Here is a 22766-nt window from a genome sequence, read left to right as displayed (position 1 = left end):
TGTGAGAGAGTATAGTCATAAGGGGTCCTCACACAGGTGGGACAGGCAGGCTCTGTCTTCACACAGGAAAACCAGGCAGGCTCAGGGTCCTCACGTGGGTGGGACAGGTGGGCTCAGGGTCCTCATGCCGTTGGGATGGGCTGGCTTAGTCTACACTCAGGCAAGCCAGGCAGGATTGGAGTCCTGACGCGGGCAGGGCGGGCAGGCTCGGGGTCCTCACGTGGGCAGGATGGGTAGGCTCGGGGGTCCTCGTGTGGGCTCAGGGGTCCTCACATGGGCTGGATGGGTAGACTTGGGGTCCTCAAGCAGGGAGGACGGGCAGTCTTAGTCCACACACGGGCAAGCCAGGCCAGCAGGGGTCCTCACACATGAGGGATGGGCAGGCTCAGGGTCGTCACATGGGCTGGATGAGTGGGCTTGGGGTCCTCACGTAGTTGGGACAGGTGGGTTGCAGGGGTCCTTCCACTCACAGATCTGGTCCCATGGCCTTTAGGTCAAAGCTGTGATGGAAACACATGGCTCCTATGACGGGTGGTACCACTGGCTTTGCAGCTTCCTGTGGTAATTTGTAATCTTACACGTTCGTTTTTCTCTCCTTACTCTTGATCCTCCAGAGCACCTCACTCACCGAGGGTTTGAGGACTTCTTCTTCCCTGTCTCCAGCCAGTGCCTCCTTCTCTTCAGTGCCTACCTCCCCTGCGGCCCCGACCAGCCTGCCCGATTCTAAAGACAGCAGCTGTGCCCTTTCGGAACCCCGCGTGCTCCTTGCCAAGAGTGGGGCCTCGGAGAGGAGCAGTGGAGCCTCGCCTGGAGGCCCTGACATGGCCTGGCCACCTGGGCCTCCAGCCCCTCAGGCCTGCCCAGGTGCTGGCTTCTATAGTGACAGGAGAAGTTGTAGTCCCACTGGGCTGGTAGGGCCCGGTAGCGGGACCTCAGACCCAGACACAGGGAAGGCTGGCAGGGAGCACACAGGTGCTGGTTGTCATGACCATGGGGATGACAGCCTTGCCCTGGGAACAGGCACACTCCCTTCTAACGGGCAGTGTTGGCACAGTCGGCCAGGCGGTCGGGGGGCCCCTCTTTTCACACTGACAAACCCCCAGCTGCAGGTGTCCGAGGAGTTCATAGATGATGACCCAGGCGAGATCTCGTTCTTTGCCGGAGGCTTGGAGGCGTTCTCTTGCCTGTATGGCTCACTAGCCCTGCAGGACGCCCGGGCACCTGCCCTGCCCCCTGCATCCCCATCCTTGGGCGGCACAGGCACCCACCCACACCTGGGTTCCCTGCAGTCCAGTCCAGACAGGTACTCCACTGAGGCGGTTGACATGGCTGTGGATGACGAGTTTGAGTTTGATGAAGAAGGTGGCTGCCCTGGTGACGCACGCCCCTCAGACACCTGTGAGTTGTTGGAGGTGAAAGCCCAGGCCAGCCTGATGCAGAGCCTGCTGAACGCCTCCGAGACAAGCTCCCTGCGCAACAACCAGTCCGAGAGCAGCTCTCTCAGCAACACGCCACTGACCTGCACGCTGGCCAGCCAATCCGCAGCCAGCTCCCTGGTCAACTTCCCTGCCTGCTCGGTCCGCTCTGAGTGCAGCTCAGCCTTCCAGTTCTCAGACATCCTCGACCAGCTGGAGCAGCTCAGCTACCCACCCACAGCCACCGAGGCCTCCAGCAGCTCAGACATGGACTCCTGGGACTCAGAGGCTGATGTACCCCTGGACACCAGCCTGTTCTTCAGCTGCCCATCTGCACAGGCTCCTGGGGAGAGGCTCACTTTTGATCTGCAGAGTAGTTTAAAGATCGCAACTCCAGACCCCTACTGACCAGGCCACCCACCCACCCACCCACCTGCTCAGGGTAGTCGGCACCCAGGGCTCCTGAGATTTAGGCATCAAGACTGATCCTATGTTAATGGCTAGATCACCAGCTCTTTTTAATTCCCTGATTTGTTAGACTTTTTTGAACATCAAAGAAAACTTTCACTATTAATGATGCTGAAAGCTACGGACTAAGGTTAAAACAGATGAGTTTTTCCAGCGAGCCCTCGTGGAGGGCTGACGACTTATCTGTAGCTTCAGACTCCTGGCTTCTGCTTTGACTCAAGCGAGAACTGGCACTCTGCGTCATGAATGTTAAACACTCCGCTCCCGTGGCTCTTCAGCAGCCTCTGCAGAGGCAGCCTCGGCAGCACTGCTTGGTGTGATACGGTGTGCCGCCCATAGCCTGCCTCTGACCTCCGCACTGTGGTGCCGAGTCACGGCCCTGAGCCTCGGCAGCCAGGCCAGGCGTGCAGCTGGGACTTGGGGCCTGCAGCCCACTTGTGCTCTGGAGAGGTGTGGTCTGCAGGGCACTCAGGGACCTTGCGTGGAGTGGAGTCTGTTTCCACTGGAGTAGACTTGGTGTGGTTGCAGGAGAGGCGGAACCTGACACCCAGATCTGCTTGAGGGTTGTTGTGAGCCAGCACCAGGTTGTCACCTCTAGATGGAAACTCACTTGTGGATTAAACAGTCAGCACCCTGAGCGCCCCAAATGCAGGAGCAGCTGGGCTCTTTGGTAACGTGTGTCAGAGCAGAGCCAGTCGGTGCCAACTCCTAGTGCCCCCATGTGTGTCACAGCAGAGCCAGTTGGTGCTGACTCCCAGCCGCCCCCACACGTGTCAGAGCAGAACCAGTCAGTGCCAACTCCCAGTGCCCCACCCCACACACGCACAGCACAGCAGAGCCAGTCGGTGCTGACCCCCACCAAGCGCATCAGAGCCGAATGACGCTCCAGGGTTTTTGGCGCCTAATTTTTCAGAAGTAGGTTGCCAGGCCTTTCTTCCACGGGGGCTCTTCAGGTGCAGGTGGTTAGTGGCACAGAACTGGGGCCCCCACTGATAGGCATTCGTAACTGGTTGTCTGACTGCAGTCCGGATGTTCAGAGTAGTGTGACCTGCAGGGGACACAGTGCCCTCATGCCACAGCCTTGGGCATCCCACCCAGTGTCACTCCTGGGTCATACAGAGATGTAAGGGCCCCACAGGGCACCCATGTAGAAGGCAGTTGTCTAACCTACTGTTGAAAGTCAGCTCAGATCCCTGGTGCAGGCTGAGCACTTCAGGACAAGCTTGTGTGGCTGTGTGCCATGCCGTCAAACCCACCATGGCCCTCTAAGAGGACTGGCACATAGTGGGCTGCCAGGTGCCGGTGAAACTTGCTAACTCCAATAGATGGGTTTGATGTTTGGTTTGTTTTTGTTTTCTAGTCGTTTCTGGTCTTTTCTAGTAGAGCAATTCCATTTGTAAAGGTTCTTCTTCCCAGGATGCTCAGTGGCAACACTGAGGACCACATCTGCCTGCACGCATGAGCAGATTCACCCTTTGCCTGAGTGGAATGATGGCATTTGAGCAGATGGACCTGGCCAGAAGTGTCCTATGAACCCAGTCGGTCTTTTCTTTTTCCATTAGTGTTGATTGAATACTAGCAGGTGTTTGTGGCCAAATCTTATGAGTGATCTTCCGGTTTCGTAGGAACCTTGGCCCTGAGCCATGGTTTCATCCTTTGCCTGGTCCTTGGAGCCAGAGAACAGAGCACTTCTCACCTTTTGTTCTGTCCTTTACTGTCATGCTGGCATTCATCACACTGAGGCAGTGGGTGAGGTTCCATGTGGCCCGCTTGCCACCACAGGAGGAAGCATCAGTGTGAGAGGAGAGCTGGCAGGAGCGCAGCACAGTTAGCAGCCACCAGCTGCAGCCAGACTGCCTCCTGGGTGACTCGCCGCACAAGGTGTCCTCCCAAGCCTCGGCATGCCCACTTTGAGGCCTCTTTCCTCACCAAGCACCTGTTTGCTGTGGTTGCCCTGTGAGTACCCTGCAGTGTTGGAAGGGTACCCAGCTGGGCAGCAGGTTGGACTTCGGCTGGGAGGCCTCTCCCTGTGCAGCTTCAGGAAGGGCGTCTGCTCTGGGCAGGGGGGGTCCTCTCCCTGCCTCTTGTGGGTACTCTGAGTGGATTCTGTCCTGATCTGTTTTCTACTTCCTGCTAAATCGTTTGTGGTTTTAACAAAGCCTCATTTTCTGCAGATGGCTGATCAGCTTTTTATTTAATAAGTTTTCAAACTCTGGTGGTGTAATGCCTAAGGCATTTGACTGCTAACCAGAAGGTTGGCAGTTCAAACCCACCAGCCATTCTTCAGAAGGAAGATTGGGCAATCCACTTCCGTAGTGATACTGCCTCGGAAACCCAAGGAAGGGTCGCTGTGAGTTGGCTTCGACTCGATGGCAGTGAGTTAGTGAGTTTTCAAACTACAGCAGACCAGTCCTGACCCGGTGTGCGTGCCATACCTGCTGGCCGGTCTCCCTTCTTCTTCCTCTCCTTGCTGCTCTGGTGTTCCAAGCAGATCTCAACCATTGACAGTGTTCCACACATGTCTCTGACACTTCAGGCCCTTCTCCTTTGTAAGCTCACAGTACCATCTTCATACAAGATGAACCATTGCGTGATGTCATCTAATACCCAGAGCATGTTCAGGTTTCCTCAGTTGTCTTCAAGTGTCTCTTGATATTCAGTTGTTGAAATCAGGATCCAAACAGTCTACTTGCCACACTTGACTGCTGTATCTCTTCAGTATACTTTTACTTGGAAGAGCCACACACACACGTGTGCACATGCACATGCATACATGCCCATGCACCCATGCCCACATACGCCCACACAAATACCCCACATGCACACCCATGCCCAAGCACACACTCTTGCAATGCCACAGGCTTGTCAGAAGGACTGCCCACCCACTCCCTGCATCTCAGCTGGTTGCTGCTGCTGTCTCCCACTGGTGCCCGCAGCTTCTGCCTGAACCAGAGCTGCGTGGAGCAGGACAGGGGCCACGGCTCAGGGCTGGCAGCTTCCACACAGGGCAGCACAGCTAGAGCACACCCAGCGTCGGAACACTTGGGCAGGCTCACAGATTGAGGTTTGACTTTCTTGTAAGGAGTGGGAGAACGCGTGAGCGGCGTTCCTTTTTAGAAAACATTGCTGATGTTCTTCAGAGTTCCATCTTTTCCTTCACAGTAAAAGAATTTGTTTAAAAGTCATTCTGTGGCCTTCTCTTGAGTTGCTGCACAAGGCCCCTGGGCCTTTCACCCTGTGGTTGACGTGGATCGCTGAGAGGCATTGGATTAGAAATAGGGGAGGGCAAGACACGGAGGCGTCAGGACAGAGACCGAACTCCCCAGTGTGAGTTACAGGTGTCTAGTTCCAGCAGTTAGCTTAGACAGCAAAATGGCTTTCTTTTCCCAGAATAAAAGGTGGTCTGATGTCTGCTAACCAGAAGGTTGTCAATTCAAACCCACCAATTACTCCAAAGGAGGAAGATGAAGCAGTCTACTTCCATAAAGACTTACAGCCGTGGAGACCCAGTGAGGTTGCTGTGAGTCAGAATCGACTCAATGCAGTGGGTTTGATTTGGGTGGTAAACGTCAGACCCCCAAGGCAGGTTAGCCGGAGGGGCACAGAGCCTCCAGCCAGCCTTCGGCCTGAGTGCTCTTTTACCCATCACTGCTTATCACTTTTGTCTTTTCAAAGTGCAGTGCTGATGCTCCTTAGAGTCCTGGTGTTACGTGGTGATGCCTTCATACCTCCCATACCTGACTGCAGCATGGGGCAGCCACTCAGCAAGCAGTGGAGTGTGACAAAGTGCGGGACCCTGCCGCAGCTCTCCCACAGAGGCCCTCAGCCAGAAGCTCAGTGGCAAGTACACTCCGAGCTGCTCCGTGAGCTCTCTGCTTCTATCCAGAGCCTGACGTGGTTGTCACGCCTGCTGTGGCCTCAGGCGGCACTACGCAGTGCTGTGAGGAGGCCGGAGTGGGAGAGGAGGTTCTGAGAAGGGGCTTGGCTTCTGTTGCTTCATGCAGCTAAGTACGTCTGGGCAGGGAGGCCAGGTGTGTCAGGGCAGGTAAATGGCACAGGGACGGCCCAGGGTCCTGAGGCCGTAAGACAGCACGTCTTCCCTTTACGCTGGCAGAACACTGCCCTCTACCCTGGGCCAAGTACTTCTTTTTATTAGTGTCAAGTCTATCTTTGTATTGAAGTTTCAGGTATTGTGTATAAGCCAGCATATGAATAGTTAAAGTCTAACAGCAGTACAACTAGGTACTACTAAATTGACTGCACTGAACATCTGAAACGCGTTCTGTTTTTAAACATTAGACACTGATTGGTGCCTTATTTCTAAGGAATTTCATAAGAATGGGGTTAGATTCAGATACTCATCTTCATTTCTTACTAATGACCCAGAACACGAGTTCAGTGTGAAGATGTTCAAGCCTGCTGGTTCACTCATGTCCACTGGCTTGTGGTGCATGGGTGTGTGGTGGTTTCTAAGGCCAGCACCATGGGTGGCCCATGCTTCCAGAGCCACCGTGCTGCACCAGCACCGTGTCCACAGTGCCTGCACGTGACGTGGCCTGTAGCTGCCAGTCAGCGTCTGTAGACTCTCACTCCCTTGCGCCCCTAGAACATGGAACCAAAACCCATCCCGGAGCAGCCGCTGCCCCCCCTGTCTGGGCTTACACCTCAGCTCCAGCCTGGGTTCTTCGTGTATGGCCCTGCTTTCCTGTGCCCCTGCCCCCTGAGCATTTGTCCTTGACGTCGCGTGTGTGCTCTGGGCCGCATGCACAGATGCAGCTTGGGGTGGTGTGGGGTGGTGTCCTGGCCAGCAGCCCTGCCGGCATTCCTCCTTAGCATGCCGGATGGCGTCTGCACAGCCAGGAGGTGTGGGCAGGGGCTCTGTCTCGAACCCATTCCTTCTGAGGGGTGCTTTCCTTGTCTGGTTTGTGGTACTTGTAAAATGCATTATTGTTGAAATGACCATTTTTAAGTCCGAGGAGATGTACTCATTCAAAATTTTTTAATTGTTTATTCAATAAAATAAGGAACTATTTACTATGAATCACGAAACGGGCTTTTTAGCCTTCTTTCCCTCTACTTGTTTATGGTTTTCAATGAAACAGTTAGAGATCCTATCGCCCACCAAACAAGCTTTCCCGTATCCTCGCTGCCATTCCTGTTCCTTCCTGGGTCCCAGCTGCCAGGAGACCCTCTGGCCCTGAGCCGTGTTCTTGCACTGCTGTGGACAGGTCTGTGGAGGCCAGTGGGCAGGCACTGTGCTCTCCTGGCCAGCCCGCTGTGGCCTCTGTGGCCTGTGGCCTGTGGCTAGGTGTGGCAGCCTTGCTTCCTCGGGGATGCAGACTTTGGTACTGTGTTCCAACTGCACACAGGACACGTGGCTCTGGGCTTGATTCTGAGTGAGGAAAGGATGGCCTGTGGTTGCCCTACTGATTGGGAGCCACGCTGTGAATGCCGTGGAGTGTGGTTAAGAGGCTGGTCAAAGTCTAGACCATGTTCTCGGGCTTTATTCAGCATTGAACTTGAGTCCCACCATTGCCAGCTAAGCTTGCCGCCCTTCTGCAGCCCTGCTGACAGCCCTGGAACCGTGCCCACCAGGGGTGGTGCTCGGATGCTGCCCACCACCAGGCCCCTCAGCCTCATTGGCAGCAGTGGCCGGCTGTGAACGGGTTCGTTGTCTGCCCAGGGTGCTGGGAGAGCTGCAGGTGCTTCGGGCATGGTGCCTGGGCACAGGGTCTCAAGCACGGTCCATGTGAGAGGAGCCACGGGGCTTCCTCCCGGAGCACAACAGCCAGCCAGCAGGGCTGGGAAGCAAACACCCTGTTCTCACCAGAAGCCCAAGTGGGGACGGACAGAGGACAGGAGCGAGTGGACCCTGGTTGAGGAGGTGCTTGGTGGCTAATCTCCATCTGAAGAGACTGCTTTGAAGCATCTCTTAGGCCTGGTTAGGAGTCTCAGGGCCCTGGTATTTCTGCAGCTGCCTTAGGCAGCCTCTTACCTGCTGCGTGCCACCTCCCACCCATGCTCAGCCTCATCGTCTGTTTGTGCGCTCTGTCACTGCAGTATTTCTGGAGACTTGGAAGTCGGGCTGAGTGTAGACAAAACAGGAGTGTCGGGCACTGCTGTGGGGCCCTGTAGTGTGGCGTGCTGGCGTGTTGGGCATTGCCGCGTAGTGTGTCGTGACCCCACAGTGTGTGGGTGCACACCAGTGCTACAGGCATGGGATCATACACTCCAGGCAGAAGGCTCATTTGGACAGGTAGACCAGAGTGCAATGCAGGGTCCAGGCCGGCTTGTTCTTAATGAGGAAATGGTCTTGTTTATTTAGAGCGGAACAGATGGAAAGACTGATATGCAGCCTATGGGAGCACTGTGTGACACAGTGTGTGACAGTCACTGCCCGGCAGGTAGTGGCTGACAGCGTGGGGTAGCGTGTGAGCCAGGCCAGCCCTAAGGAAGGGTAGGCCACACTCACCTCCATGGGAAGACACGTAAGAAGTGCAGCAAGTCTAGAGCCCTCCTTAGGAACCACTATTCTACATCCACTTGTATGTTTCATCCAGATTTTGTGCCCTCTTAGCCCAGAGGCAACGCCCGTGACAGTGTGTGCAGCCCATCAAGCTCACATTTGCTGAGTTCTTTGGACAACTCTGCCTTTTTCCCAAGGAGCCCTGGTGGCACAGTGGTTAAGGACTCAGCTGCTAATTGAAAGGTCAGTGGTTAAAACCCACCAGCCACTCTGGGGGAAAAAGATGAGACATTCTGTTTCCGTGAAGACTGACAGCCTTGGAAACCCTATGGGGCAGTTCCCCTCTGTACTTTAGGGTCAGAATCCACTTGATGGCAACAGGTTTTTGGGTTTTGGCTTTTTTCCTTTTCTGTGGAATTAATGATGGCTGACCTTTCACTTCCACTCCCAGGTTAAACTTCAGCTTTGGTCTTGAATTTTACCACAGAGCCATTGAGTATCTCTGCAGGTATTTCTGTAGAGCGAGTTTTCATGAAGAGGTTTAAAGGTGCGAAATACAGCTAAGTGTAGCTCCCTCTGAAGGTAACATCTACCCTTCAGCACTGTCAGGTGCAGACTGCCTCCTTTGGGAAGCATGAAGGCACTCGCAGCCTGTCCTGACCGCTGTCCAGGATAAGATACTGGCCACGTGACACAGGCCATGGACAGATGGAGGGACCTGGGGGCCCGCATTTATGACGGCTGTGCTTACTGTTACTGGTCTGAAAAGATTCCCTACAGGTTAGTCCCTCTGGGACCTGTGTCTGTGTAACTGAAAGCAGGTGTGATTTCTGGAGGGTGACTAGAGCTGACAGATTTAAAGAAGGGAAGTGTCTAGTGGCAGGTTCTGGTAGTTCTGGGTCTAGGCACTGATTGTGCATTGGCAGATTTTGCACAATACTAGGTAATATACAACAGTAATACCAAAGGACTCCTTCTAACCTGCACACCCCACAATGGTCAGTTCCAAAGTGGGCAGGCCGAGCTGAAGGGTGATCCTCTTTGGAGCAAGTTATTAAACCCGCTGCCGATGACAGCCTGATGCGAGGCAGCCCTTGGGGCCACAGGAGAGGTGTGCCCCTGGGGTTTTCACTGGATGCTTTGAGCACCTTTCTGCCAAGGTGCCTCTAAGCACACTTGAATCTCCAGCCTTTCCGTTAACAGCCAAATGCGACCCCATCCGCACCCTGGGTCCCCACGTTCCCATCCGCACCCTGGTCTCTGGTTATTACTTAAAAGGGGTAGTTAGCCCATGCCATGGCCCTGCTCTCTCCACACTGGCTGTGTCCTTTTTTGCTGACCAGACAAGATTACTGAGCACCTCCCAAGATGCCAAATGGTGATGCCACCTGCTCCAGACCCTGGTCAGGTCTGTGTTGCCCCTGGTGGTGAGGCAGGCACTGTTGGGAGGCCAGGGAGTCACAGGGAGCCTCAACCTGTTGTCCTTACTGTAGTCCACGTAAGGCAGCTTGGCTGTAACCCCTGAGACCGCGTGATTGGGAAGTATCGGAAAGTGTGGTGGAGGCTTCCAGACTTTGCTTTGAAGTTCCATTTTGGGCAGATGTCACTTTCTGCATTTCTGAACGCTTAGAGACGGGGAGAAGACCAGATCCTGGTGGCTCGGCTTTGGACACACCCCTTCTCAGACGTGGAGTCAGCTGCCCTCCAGGGTGGCCCAGAACCCCACAAGGCTTGATAGAATGCGTGTGCGACTGAGGGCCTGGCCTATCTGAACTAACTGTAATAAGAGCAAGCTCTAATCCGTGCTGCTTCTCAGGCATCATGCAGTTACGGGGCTGCGGGTTCCCAGGCAATGAGTGTCTGCCCAGGTCTCAAACCTGAAGTCTCGTCATGGAAAATTCCAAGGAACCTCCACTATACAAGCTGTCTGAGGAGCCATCACACTCGTCACAAGAGCATGGATCCTGGCAGCCCTCACGGGGGTGGTCTCTCAGATCTCAGGGTTTGTCAATGTGAAAATAAAGAGCCCCCTCTGCCCACTGCACTGCCGCCCTGACCAGCTCGGGGGGGGCCAGGCCAGTCCAGTGGGCAGCAGTGAGCCGTGATGTCACCCACCAACACACTGCCCTGCGCCAGCCCATCTGCACACACATGCTTTCTGCAGGCAGCTGCACTGGGGCCTCCCCACAGCCATCAAGAGAGCCCTACTCAGGTTCTCTCAGAGCAGCCAGAGGGCACCTGACCCCGGCGTGTTGTGAGCCTCGGAAGCAATCAGAAATGGCAGGGGGCCTTGTTAGAACGCTGTGTGCTGGAAATTCAGGTCCTTCCCGCTAAGTCGTTTTCAGATGGGATGCATATCTCCTGCGTGTCTCCTATAAGACGTTGCAGGTATCTTTAAAATGTGACATGTGGTAGTTACTGATTTTCCATAGACAAACATTAGACATAAACGTGTGACAGTGAAAACCCCTAACAGAAGATCGTAGCGCTCCCTACTGGGAGGCGGGGGCTGGGCTGGGCTCGGCTCAGCAGCTGCGCCGGAGTAGGCCACAGATGGAAAAAAATTACTAGTCACTTTGGTGGGATAACTCTAGAAAAGCAAAGGGAAGTCCTTGTAAGTGAACTTGCATTTAAAAAATAAACCCAGTAAGAACAGCCCCTGAAGGAGCAGCTTTGAAGCCCAGCTATTTTTAACAAGTTTGCGGTACAACTGGCTTTTTTCATGCCTGTCCGTGACATCAGCTGTTTTGTCTGAAGCCACAGGAAGCGCCCCTTCCCCAGCAATGGGTCTGCTGTACCGGTCTCCGGGCCTGAGGTTTATACCAGAGCAGAGAAGCCCCTCAGCACCCGAGGGCTATCCAAGCCCCCACAGGGTCCCAGGGAGCCCAGACAGCCTCCGTGGCCTCTGTGAGGTCAGATTTATCCCCCAGGGACCTTTAGTGTTTCATCTGTGTCTGTGTGAAACGGCATATGACTCAGGCTTTGGATGTCCCTTTCCTGGGAACGCCCAAGGCAACGTAAGTCTGCCTAACAGTCTAACTGGGTCAGCGTGTGGTGGTGGTCCTCGGCCAACCTCAGCCTCTCATGTCTCCACCCCCCATTCCAATTCCAGGCCTTTCCACAGAGCCACCTCAGCCTTCTCCCTCCACGTGGAAGAGCCCGCTGAGCTTGAACTCTGCGTTGCAGGTGACTCTGAGCCCAGGTGAGCGGGGCTCGCCCCCCCTCCTGAGCCCCGTCCTCAGTGACGTGGGCGGAGCCGGGATAGACAACGAAGAAGAGACAGCACACAAGGTGGGCACTCACGGGGGGACGCCAAGGCCTTGTTGACTCCTCCCTGGATTAATGCCATCCAGGGCAGCAGGGGAAGACATGGATGGCTCATCACTCCCTGCTCAGGGGCAGCCAGGGGACGGGCAGGCTGCCTGGCTCCTCCTGGGCTCTCTACAACCTTGTTTTAAGACACGGTCTCCTTGGTGCATTCGGTAGACGGTCCCTGGCCAGGTTCCAGGTATTGGGGCCATGATGTGAGCACCGTTTCTCTCCCCGCTCCCCTCCCCTCCTTTCTCCCCCTTCCCCCCTCCCCTCATAGGGCCTGTGCTGTGAGGACCACAACAGCTGGGGGTGGCCCCGGCCAGGTGTTAGAGATCATATAGCAGTTGTCTCAGAGGGCTGGGGACCAGGACCCTGCTCTGCTATGGCTGCAGAGAGGGCTGTGGGTCACAGTGGGAGCAGAGCAGTAGGTCCTCTGGGTTGCAGGTCACCCTGTGACGGGAGTGCGACCAGGCATGGGTAGAGTGAGGGGCGAGGAAGCCCACTCCATGGCCCCATGTTTCAGGCCCCCACCATGTGATCTGAGCAGTGCTTGGGGAGCGGGGCTGAGGCTTGCCAACAGATACGGACGGGGTCGGAGGTGTGAGACCAGTGAGACAACAAGCCGGAGAACACGTGGGCTGGGGGAGTGGAAAGGGAGAGGACAGGAGTCCAGTCTCCGAGGCGGCAGGCAGTTCTCAGCCAAGTGCCCGCGTGGGAAGTACCACTGTATCAGCATCCTGTCCACTGGGACATTTGGGATCTGCACAGGGTGGATAGAGCTGCTACTGCCTTGTCTCCATACGACCAGGGGCTGTGGGGCTGTGAGCATAGCCCCTACAAGGAGGCCAGGGTGGACACGGGTCTGAGTGCAGACCGGGTGAATGGGGGTCTGGGCACTAGTCCCAGGAATCTCCCTCCCGCATCCATCCTTGGTGGGTGCTGGCTGGCTAGGAGAGGCCACATGTGGTCCCCGGACTCTGGTTGGCAGGGGGACACTAGCTTGTGAGTGCCTGGTGCCTGTTCAGGTGGCTGTAGCTTGAGTTGCTTAGGTGCTGAGACAAGCACCTAAGGAGAAGGATCTGGAAACTAGCTGTCATTTGCTGGTTTACTTCAAGAAGTGGTGGGCTCTTCAGGGCACTCTCTGTGCACCCCAGGACCCATGGACCCGCTGTGAGACACGGAGTCCCCACCCATACAAGCTCCTCAGGTCCTCCAAGAGCTCCATTGGGGTCCTCCAAGAACTTGGCAGGAGCTGGAGGCTATGTCCCCACAGGGGCGGGCCCGCTCCTGGGCAGCCATGGAGCCCCACAGCTGGGCCACAGCGGCGTCCCACCCTATGTCTCCTCGTGACGGCTGTCCAGCGCCCCCAGCTCCTGTCGGCACCTGTGCAGGCACAGCCTCTGTCCAGCACCGTGGGGCCCGGGGCAGGCAGGTGCCAGGCCAGCCCAGGGTAGGGAGCCTCCTGGGTGAGACAGCTGTGGCAGGGGCGGCCCTGAGAACCCTCCTTTGTCCTGGGCCTTGTGGGGCGGTGGTGGCCAGGTGCCTTCTGCATGGGGCACCCGCACTTGGAAGTGAAGGGCTGGAAGCTGTGGCCGCAGACAACTCTGTGCCTCTGCTTTCAGCTGCGTCTCCCTGAGGGCCACTGTGGATTGTCCCTGCAGCCCCACAGCCACCCCATGTCCCTCCCTTAATGTCCCTCCCCCTTTTGAATAAGACAGCAGTAGAAAGATAAGAGAGCAGAGGTGGCAGCTCCGCTCCTATGCCCTGTGGGCCACAACGGGGAGGCATTTGCAGTGTGTGGGCCAGAGCAGCTGCGTCCAGCCCAAGCCTGCTTGGTGTTGAGACCAGAGCCCTGCCTGTGGATGGGTGGGGCAGGGGCAGAGCCAGGACACAGGGCCTCAGGGCTTGGCCTTGGTGTTTACCACAGTGCGGCCCTAGGGGACCGCCTGGCACTGTGCCCGCAGTCTGGTGGCTTTGCTCCGTGGGGAGAGGGCTCAACAAGAAAATCCCGTACAGAGGTGGGGGCGGGGGTCCAGGACCGCGACCACAGTCACAGACCTCCAGGGGCTGTGCCAGCTTCCCTCTGAGCCCAGGCTGGCTGCCTGCAGGGAACAGCCCATCCAGAGTCCCGGACCCAGACACAGCCTCCCAGGAAGTCACAGAGCTTTGCAAAGAGGTTTTTCTGATGGGAGTTTGGAATGTCGTTTAATGGCACAAAGCACAGTAAGAAAAGTGGCCACGCTGGAAAGGTTCTGGGGTCCCTTGGTAGGGAGGAGCTCCCGGTCTGGGCAGGAGCCCTCAGCAGGGGAGCAGGACCCGCGAGGCAGAAGGACTGCTAGGGAGAGGCGAGCCAGCGGTGGTTAGCAGGCACTGGGCCAGGGTCACTGCCGGGTTTCCCGGCCTGGGCTGTGTTTCACTGCACAGGGCGATGTGGGAAGCAGCCAGCTGAGGGCCTTTTGGGGTTTAAGGACAGCAGCCCATGTTCACAGAAGTCAGGGGCTTCTCGGGGCACCCACCCTAACTGTAGGGGCACCCACACCCTGGGCAGTATTGGTTCCCACATATGCTCCCAGCCTTCCGATGCCAGTGTCATTCCCACTGGCATGCTACACTTGAGAGGGACACGGAGGAGCTGATGCACGGCCCACCCCGGGCCCTGGGACACACGTGGTGCACTCCTGTGTGTTAGATAGGGTACCTCTGCCCTGCACGTGTCCTGACAGCTGTTCCAGGGGCTGCTGCGTGGAATGGGAATCTCATCACAGACCCGAGTGCAGCTGGGTGGGCCGTGCTGACAAGAGCAGCAAGGTGACTCTGGGGACACCCACAGCCTCTCCTGTGACAGCGTGCCTAGACAAGTCTCTTGGGTCATCAGAGACAGAATGCCACAAGGAGAGGCCTGCAGCCTGTGCTCCCATGACCAGCGTCTCTGTTTCTTTCAGCACACGCCCACAGACCGCGCATATTTTGTAGTGAAGGAGATTCTGGCCACAGAACGGACCTACCTGAAGGACTTGGAAGTCCTCACTGTGGTATGAGGCCTGAGTCCCTGTCTCTGTGTTTGCCCAGTGCTGCTGGAGTCCAAAGGCAGGAGCTCCATCCCGAAGAAGGGCCTTGCTGTCACGAGAGCACAGCCGGGCGGGCGGGAGTGTTGTGTGTGCACAGCGGGTGGGCAACGGGCGGCAGCACACGGTCCTGGGGCCGGGGCTCTGAGGCTGCGTACCCGGGAGGGTGAGGTGTGCGTGCAGGTCTGCCCAGGGGCCGTCCTCGTCAGCCTGCTCTCCCCACAGTGGTTCCGCAGCGCGGTGGTGAAGGACAACGCCATGCCTGAGGACCTCGGGACCCTGCTCTTCTCCAACATCGATCCCATCTATGAGTTCCACCGCAGCTTTCTGCACGAGCTGGAACAGAGGCTGGCGCCCTGGTAATGCCCCGTCCTGAACCCCGAGTCCTGCATGCATGCCCCACCCCAGTCCTGAGCCCACCCTGGCTCGGCTCTCAGACGCCCCAATGTCAAAAGCCAACTCGGGGACTTGGAGAAACAGCTGTGTAATTGAAGCTGGACTTAGAGTCCGTGGGAGGAGCAGCATCTGTCACCTACCTGGATTCTTCCAGGTCCAGGAAGGCTCACCCCCCACGGGCACTCCAGCCTGACCACCCAGCCTGGCCCAGCCACCTCTCCCTACGGACCCCCACGGGCACTCCAGCCTCTGACCACCCAGCCTGGCCCAGCGCCCCCTCCCCATGGACCCCCACGGGCACTCCGGCCTCTGACCACCCAGCCTGGTCCAGCCCCCTCTCCCTACAGACTCCCACGGGCATTCCGGCCTTTGACCACCCAGCCTGGTCCAGTTTCCCCTCCCCACGGACCCCCACGGGCACTCCGGCCTCTGACCACCCAGCCTGGCCCAGCGCCCCCTCCCCATGGGCCCCAGTACTGCCTGCACTTCGGGCCAGCCACTCCCACAGGCTTGACCCTCCTTATCTGTCTTCACCCAGGGAGGGGCCCTCTGGTGCCCACACCCATGGCGCCCACCTCAGGATTGGGGACATCCTGCTCAGGAACATGAGGCAGCTACAGGTAGCCTATGTCTGTGTCCCTCCCGGCATAACCTGTCAACCAGTGTAGGGCATTTCCCCAGCTCCCCTGTGATGGCGGTGCTGTGTCAGGGTCACATCAGAGCAAACGTGGGTGCCAAAGGCTAGGGAGCGACCCTGCGGGATGCACAGCGGTCACTGCTCTACACTGTCCCAGCCCCTATGCCTGCAACCCAAGGCCCCCATATGCTGCTGGCCACGGCGGTCAGGTTGTTCCCTGTGAAAGTCATAGTTTCATGAGTGGTCCTTCATCTTACTGTGGGGTCCACACCAAGAAGGGCGGGTATGTTCACAGGCCCAGGACCGGGCTCCCTCCATGCATGCACCACACTTGTTCACACACACAGCAATGTCCTGTACAGTGACCCACTCACGACACTGTGCCCACTCGCCCAGCCTAGCAGGCCACCCCCTGAACCTAGGATTGCCCAGAGTACTGCCACCTGCTCAGACCCCCGCCCTGACCCCACCACCATCTTGGATTTCTGACCCCCACCCCAGACTCAGAAGCGTCTGCCCACGTGGTGGGCCGCGGTCCTGCCCACTCCCAGGTCTCTAGCTCAAGACTGAAAGGGCCACACAGGCCTGTCCAGGGCTGTGCCCTCCCTCTGGGTCCCACCTCTGTGCTCACTGACCGGATCCCTTATGCCTCAACAGGACTTCACCAGCTGCTTCCAGAGGCATGGCAAGGTGCTGACTGAGCTGGACAAGGCCACCAAGCGCTCCAAGAAGCTGGAGGCTGTGTGCAAGGACTTTGAGCTCCAGAAAGTCTGCTACCTGCCACTCAGCTCCTTCCTGCTCAGGCCCGCCCAGCGGCTGGTGCACTACCGGCTGCTGCTGGCTCGACTGTGTGCACAGCTGCCACCTGGCCACGCCGACCTCCCTGACTGCCGAGGTGAGTGGCTGCTGCAGGGGCGGCTCCAAACCCACACACATGGCCAGAGGGTCTGTTAGACGGTTCTGGAAGAGGCAGACTTTGGTTTTGTTAAAGGAACAAGGAAAGCACTCCAGCCTTTTTGCCCACAAGTGTGACTTCTGATGCCAGTGTAAACGTGGTTGTGGCTGTGGTTAGCTGACGTGGAGTCAGCCCCCACTCACGCGACCCCGTGTGCAGCAGAACCAAACACTGCCGGGCCCCGACATGTGACCCCACGCACAGCAGAACCACACACCGCCCTGCGCCATGCTCACGGTCCTTGGCGTGCTCGGGCCTGCGGCTGCGGCCACCATGCACTGAGTGCCTTCCCACCTTGGGCTCAGCTTCCAGCTCTGCATCAGGTGGTATCCCGCCGTCACCCACGGGGATTTCACTGACTTTTGGATGGAGATCTCCAGCCTCTCTTCCTGGTCTGAGTCTGGAAGCTCTGCTGAGCTCTGGCCGCCACGGGTGACCCTGCTGGTGTGTGAAATGTGGCTGGCCCAGCTGCCAGCATCACAGCCACCTCGAGCCCTTGCAGTGCCACCCACAGACAGGCGGGGGTTGGGGAGTGTGTCCTGGGAAATTGCTTTCGACAGAGAGATTTCCTCAAGGAAGCTGACAGTTGGGAACACAACGAACGGCTGGTCTCTTCCTCCCACAGCCCCAAGCACAGGAAGGTGTTTTCTCCCTTCTCATGTGGCCAGTCCTCTTCCTGTTCTCTCTAAAGCCAGCATGTCCCGTGTTTGCCTACAGGGAAGGACAGACCTGCCAGGCCATCTCCTAGCATGCTCACAGAAACCTCAAGTGTACTGTCTTCAGACCTAAAACAGCAGTGGGTGGGGGAGTAAGAGACAGAGAGGCCCAGGTTGCAGGTGGCCACATGGCTGAGTGGGGAGGGACTGGATAAGGGGTGGGAGGGCAGTTGCAGCCACGCTTCTACCGTGTTCACAGGTATGTGACCATAGGCCAGTCAGCACACTTCACTTGGTCTCAGATTCCCCTCCAGAGAACCCATCTCATGGGGCTATGTAGGCGCTAGAATGGGCCCCCATCTCACAAGCTGGGGGGGGTGGCTAGAACGGACCCCTGTCTCACAGGGCTGGGGGGGAGCTAGAACGGACCCCCTGTCTCACGGGGCTCGGAAGTGCAGCTAGAACAGACCCCCGTCTCACGAGCTGTGGGGGGCGGCTAGAACAGACCCCCATGTCACAGGCCTGGGGGCAGCTCGAACGGACACCCATCTCACAGGGCTGGGGGGGCTAGAACGGACCCCCGTCTCACGGGGCTGGGGGGGCTAGAACGGACCCCCGTCTCATGGGGCTGGGGGAACTAGAACAGACCCTGTCTCTGGGCTGAGGGGCTAGAACAGACCCTGTGTCTGGGCTGAGGGGCTAGAACAGACCTCATCTCAACCTGGCTGGAGAAGCCCCTCTGCCACACCATTGACCATTGTGTGATACACTGCCCTTGGCAGGCCCCTCAGCGTGCACATGTCGCCAGCCACTTCATCTCACTGAGAACGCGGCCTCTAGAAGACAGGGTGCAGTTTCCAGTGGGCTTAGAGAAGGCAGATGGGGTCCCCAGTGGTACCAACGGCTAGGTCTTGGCTGTTCCCGAAAGGTTGGTGTTTGACCCCCAGGGGTGCCTCAGAACACAGGCCCAGTGAGCTTCAGCAAGAGCGCACTGAGCTAAGGCCCTTCGGAGTAGTTCTACTTGGCACGTGCAGGAGCCCCAAGCCAGGTCGACACCACGGCAACAGGGCTGGGCTTGCTCAGAGAAGACAGCCTGCGCTTTCACCATACCCTCCCCTCAGTGACGGGGCCCATGGGCAGTGCCTGGTGCTCTTGAGCTGACAGGAGTGTCAGCTCTTGGAGGGTCGGAACCATCAGGTGATGCATCTGACCATGTGTCTGGCTCCCAGCAGGTGCACCGTGGAACCCACAAGGCAGTCTGGCTCCCTGGACAGGCTCAAAAAAAACTCATTGCCATCGAATCAAATCCAAATCACAGTGACCCCTCTTTGGGCTTCCAAGGCAGTATCACTACAGAAATAGATTCCCCAGTCTTCCTTCTGAGGAATGGCTGGTGGGTTTGAACTGCCAGCCTTCTGGTGAACAGTCAAATAAATGCCTTGTGAACTACGCCACCAGAGCTTCCCCCCGGACAGGCAGCACCAAGAAACAAGCCAGGGGCCCTAGAAGAGGAGCCTGGGTTGATGGGCTTCAGGGGGGGCCAGGCTGGGGCGGGGCAGTGAGCGGGGTGAGGGAGAGCCGGGGTGGAGGCCGGGGGTCTGCGGTGGCCATGCTCATGCACCTAGGCCTGCCAGTCACTCCCTGGGGGGCCATCCCCTCATGGGCTTTGATCTTTCCTATCTTAGGACTATAGATCAGAGCCTCACCTCCACTTAGGGGACAGAGCTGGGCAGCCACGGGGCTCTGCGACCAGACTTGCTGTCTGAGTTGAATGCTTTGCACCGAGAGGTAGGGATTGCACCAGGTCAAGGCTAGTGCAGCTGGCACAGGGTCAGCCTGCAGCCACTCTGCACGACCTGCCGGACCAGGTCATGGACATGGCTGCCAACCTCCCGGGCCAGGTCAGGGGCGTGGCCAGCACAGGATCAGTGCAGCCAGTCAGAGGCGTGACCAGCACAGGCCAGGCAGGAGGTGTGCAGGTCCGGTCGTGTGCGTCACCCTTGCAAGTCTCCTTCCTGGTGACAGATCTGCGCATCTTCATCTGCTCCTCCGTCCGGAGAATATTTACCGTGCAGCCTCGGGAACGCTGGAAATGGCTCTCCCTGAAGAACGAGTGGCTGTGGCCCCAAAGCCTCCTCCCTCTTCACCGAGCGGCTGTCAGGCGCACAGCCAGCGGCCAGGGCTCCACGGGCTGTGCGCAGAGCGCACACAGGCAGCTGAGACTGGAACAGCAGCCTGTGGGGTTGACAGGACGTGCCTCTGAACATGCACCCTCGGTGTCTCCCACAGACGCACTGACGGCTGCCACAGAGGTGACGTCCACGCTCCAGCACAGCCTCATCTACCTGGAAAACCTGCAGAAGCTCAGGGAGCTGCAGCGGGACCTGGTTGGCATCGAGGGCCTCGTGGCACCTGGCAGGGTGAGTGGCATGGGGAGCCCTCCGAGCTGCCTAAACCAAGTTCTAGTGGAGACATCCCTCACACGGGTGAGCACTCACAGCCTTGGCAGCTGTCACCACTGTCTGATTCCAGAATGTTCTCATTGCCACACACGGAAGCCCCCGCCCTGGCCACCCCCTGTCTGCATCTGTCTGTGGATGCACCTGTCCTGGACATCTCATACAAGTGGGATCATGTCATGTGTGGTATTTGTGACTGACTCACTCTGTGATGTCTTCAGGGTTCATCTGGGTGTGTCATAGCACATATCAGAACTTCACTTCTCTTCATGGCTAATGTCCATTGTCCTTATAGACCCCATTGTGCTCCTCCATCATCCGTTGACAGACTTTTGAGTTGTTCCTGTTGTTTGGCTGTGGGGAAAAGTGTGGTAATGAACATTGGCGTTCGCGTATCAGTTTCAGTTAGCTCTTTGAGTTCTTTGGGACAAATTCCTAGGAGTGGAATTGCTGGGTTACATAGCAACTCTGTGTTTGGCCTTTGAGGGACCACCAGATAGTTTTCCACAGTGGCTACACCTATTTTACGTTTCCACCAGCCATGTATGAGGGTTGTGATTTCTCCACATACTTGCCAACACTTGCTATTATCTGTCTTTTTTTTTTCCCAGTGGGGGTGAAGTAGTACCTCACTGTGGTTTTGATTTGCAATTGACTAATGACACTGAGCATCTTTTCATGTGCTTATTGGCCATTTATATATCTTATTTGGAGAAATGTCTGTTTAAATCTTTTGTCCATTTTTTAATTGGGTTTTTTTCGAGTTACAGGAATCTACATACTCTGGATGCTGTATCCTTACCTGGTATATGGTTTACAAATATTTTCTCTTATTTTGTTGGTTGTCTTTTCACTTTATTTTTTTTTTTGGCTTTGAAGTGCTTTTTTATTTTAATTTTTATTGTACTTTGTGTGAATGTTTACAGAGCAAATTCATTTTCCGTACAGCAGTTCATACATATTTTGTTTCATGACAATGACTGCAATTCCCTAAAATGTAACAGCTCTCTTCCCACTTCCTACCTGTAGTTACCTCTTCCCTGTGTCCTTCTTTCCTATGCATTCCTGCTCCCCGAGCTGTCTCCCTGTGCAAACACTGCCCTTCTGTTCTCCTATGATTGATTGTTCTAAGGAGTGTATCTACCTGATGTAAATGTTCACCCTATATGCCTGTCTATTGTTTGGCTAGAAGCCACAGGGGTGAGTTCAGTACCAGACCTGAATAGTAACTAGGGGCCATATAGTCTCAGAGGTTTCACCAGTCTCTGTCAGACCAATAAGCCTGGTCTTTTTTATGATTTGAGTTTTGTTCCACATCGTTCTCCCACTCTATCCAGGATCTCCTATAATGATCCCTTTCTGAGTAGTTGACAGTGATAGCTGGGTACCATCTAGTTCTTCTTGTCTCATGGTCATATAGGGTGAAGTTCACACAGGCCACTAGTTCCTTGGTCTAATTATTTCCATGTGTCTTTGGTTTTCTTCATTCTTCTTTGCTCTGGATGAGAGAGACGCACTGTTGTATCTAGATAGCCACTTGCAAGCTTTTAAGACCCCGAAGTAGGATTTGGAACAATATTTCTGTGTAGTATGGTATGGCAATTGAGCTTGATGTCCCCTGCAACCATAGTACTGAGCCCACAGGTTGAACGACTCACTCCATCAGGGTGGTTGACTGTGCCTAAGAAGTTATAACTTTGCCCTGTTAGTCCCAGTTATATGGAGATTCTTACAGCACATACAAATACATATGTAGAAATATCGTCTACCAACATTTTATATGGTCATGGGTATATTCCCTTTTGCCTAGACACACCTGATCATTCAGCCTGTCTACCCATCTGTTTAACTGTAGATTAATGTTTGTTATCACTGATAACACAGTATTGTGTATGTAAAAGGGTTTATCTTTGTACTCTGTACCTCTTGTGCACCGTAACATGTTCCTTTTCCTTAGTGTTATTGTATTGGTCACTCACTTTTGGTATACTGCCTTTCCCTTCACCCAGATTAATACTTGTCTCTACCTGTCTAGCACCATTTCCTCCCCTCCCCTCCCCTCCCCTCCCTGGTAACCAAAAAAGAAACTTTCCTTCCATATATAAACCTTTCCTTGACATTTATGATAGTGAACTAATACCATATTTGTCCTTCTGTGACTGACTTATTTCATTCAGCATAATGGCCTCCAAGTTTATCCACATTATGTGGTGTTTCACAGATTCTACATTATGCTTTAGGGTTGCATAGTATTCCATTGTGTGTCTGTACCATAGTGTGGTTATCCATCCTTCTGTTGATGGGCACCTAGGTGGTTTCTGTTGCTTTGGTATCATGAATAGTGCTGCAATGAACAAGGATGTGTCCTGCCTCTCACTTCTTTAGAATATATTCCTAGTAACAGGATTGCTGAATCAAATCGTATTTCTATTTCTAACTGTTGAAGGAATCGTCATACTGCTTTCCACAGTGGTTGTATCATTTTACAGCCCCACCAGCAGTGTATGTTGTTGTTGTTGTTGTTGTTGTTATGTGCTGTCAAGTCGGGCCCAACTCATAGCGACCACTCCTTGGGTTTCTGAGGCAGTATCACTACGGAAGTAGATTGTGCAACCTTCCTTCTGAGGAGTGGCTGGTGGGTTTGAACCTCCAGCCTTCTGGTTAGGAGTCAAGTGCCTTAGCAATACAGTACCAGAGCTCCCAGCAGTGTGTGAGAGTCCCAATCTCTCCACATCCTCACCAGCATTTGTTATTTTCTGTGTTGTTGAACTTTGCTACTAGTGCTGGGGCAAGATGGTATCTCGTTGTTTTGATTCGCATCTCTCTAATGGCTCTGGAGAAGCTCTGGTAGCATAGTGGCTAAAGCACTTGACTGCTAACCAGAAGGCTGGTGGTTCAAACCCACCAGCCACTCCTCGGAAGGAAGATGGGGCAATC

General features: G+C 55.7%; 1 protein-coding gene across 1 annotated transcript in view; it reads left to right on the top strand.

Moving 5' to 3' along the window:
• FARP2 (FERM, ARH/RhoGEF and pleckstrin domain protein 2) overlaps positions 1–22766 on the top strand; it is a 94589-nt gene that overhangs the window by 51302 nt on the left and 20521 nt on the right. Inside the window, 7 exon segments of the mRNA XM_042781268.1 lie at positions 615–864; positions 11462–11640; positions 14604–14693; positions 14952–15085; positions 15661–15742; positions 16417–16654; positions 19660–19790. Of these exon segments, the coding sequence (XP_042637202.1) occupies positions 615–864; positions 11462–11640; positions 14604–14693; positions 14952–15085; positions 15661–15742; positions 16417–16654; positions 19660–19790 (1104 nt within the window).

This window comes from Orycteropus afer, unplaced genomic scaffold (assembly GCF_000298275.1).
Source record: "Orycteropus afer afer isolate SDZICR_OR568_19922 unplaced genomic scaffold, OryAfe1.0 scaffold00006, whole genome shotgun sequence".
Taxonomy (NCBI): domain Eukaryota; kingdom Metazoa; phylum Chordata; class Mammalia; order Tubulidentata; family Orycteropodidae; genus Orycteropus; species Orycteropus afer.
Note: the sequence above shows the minus strand (reverse complement) of the source record. Positions and strands in the feature narration are given on the sequence as shown.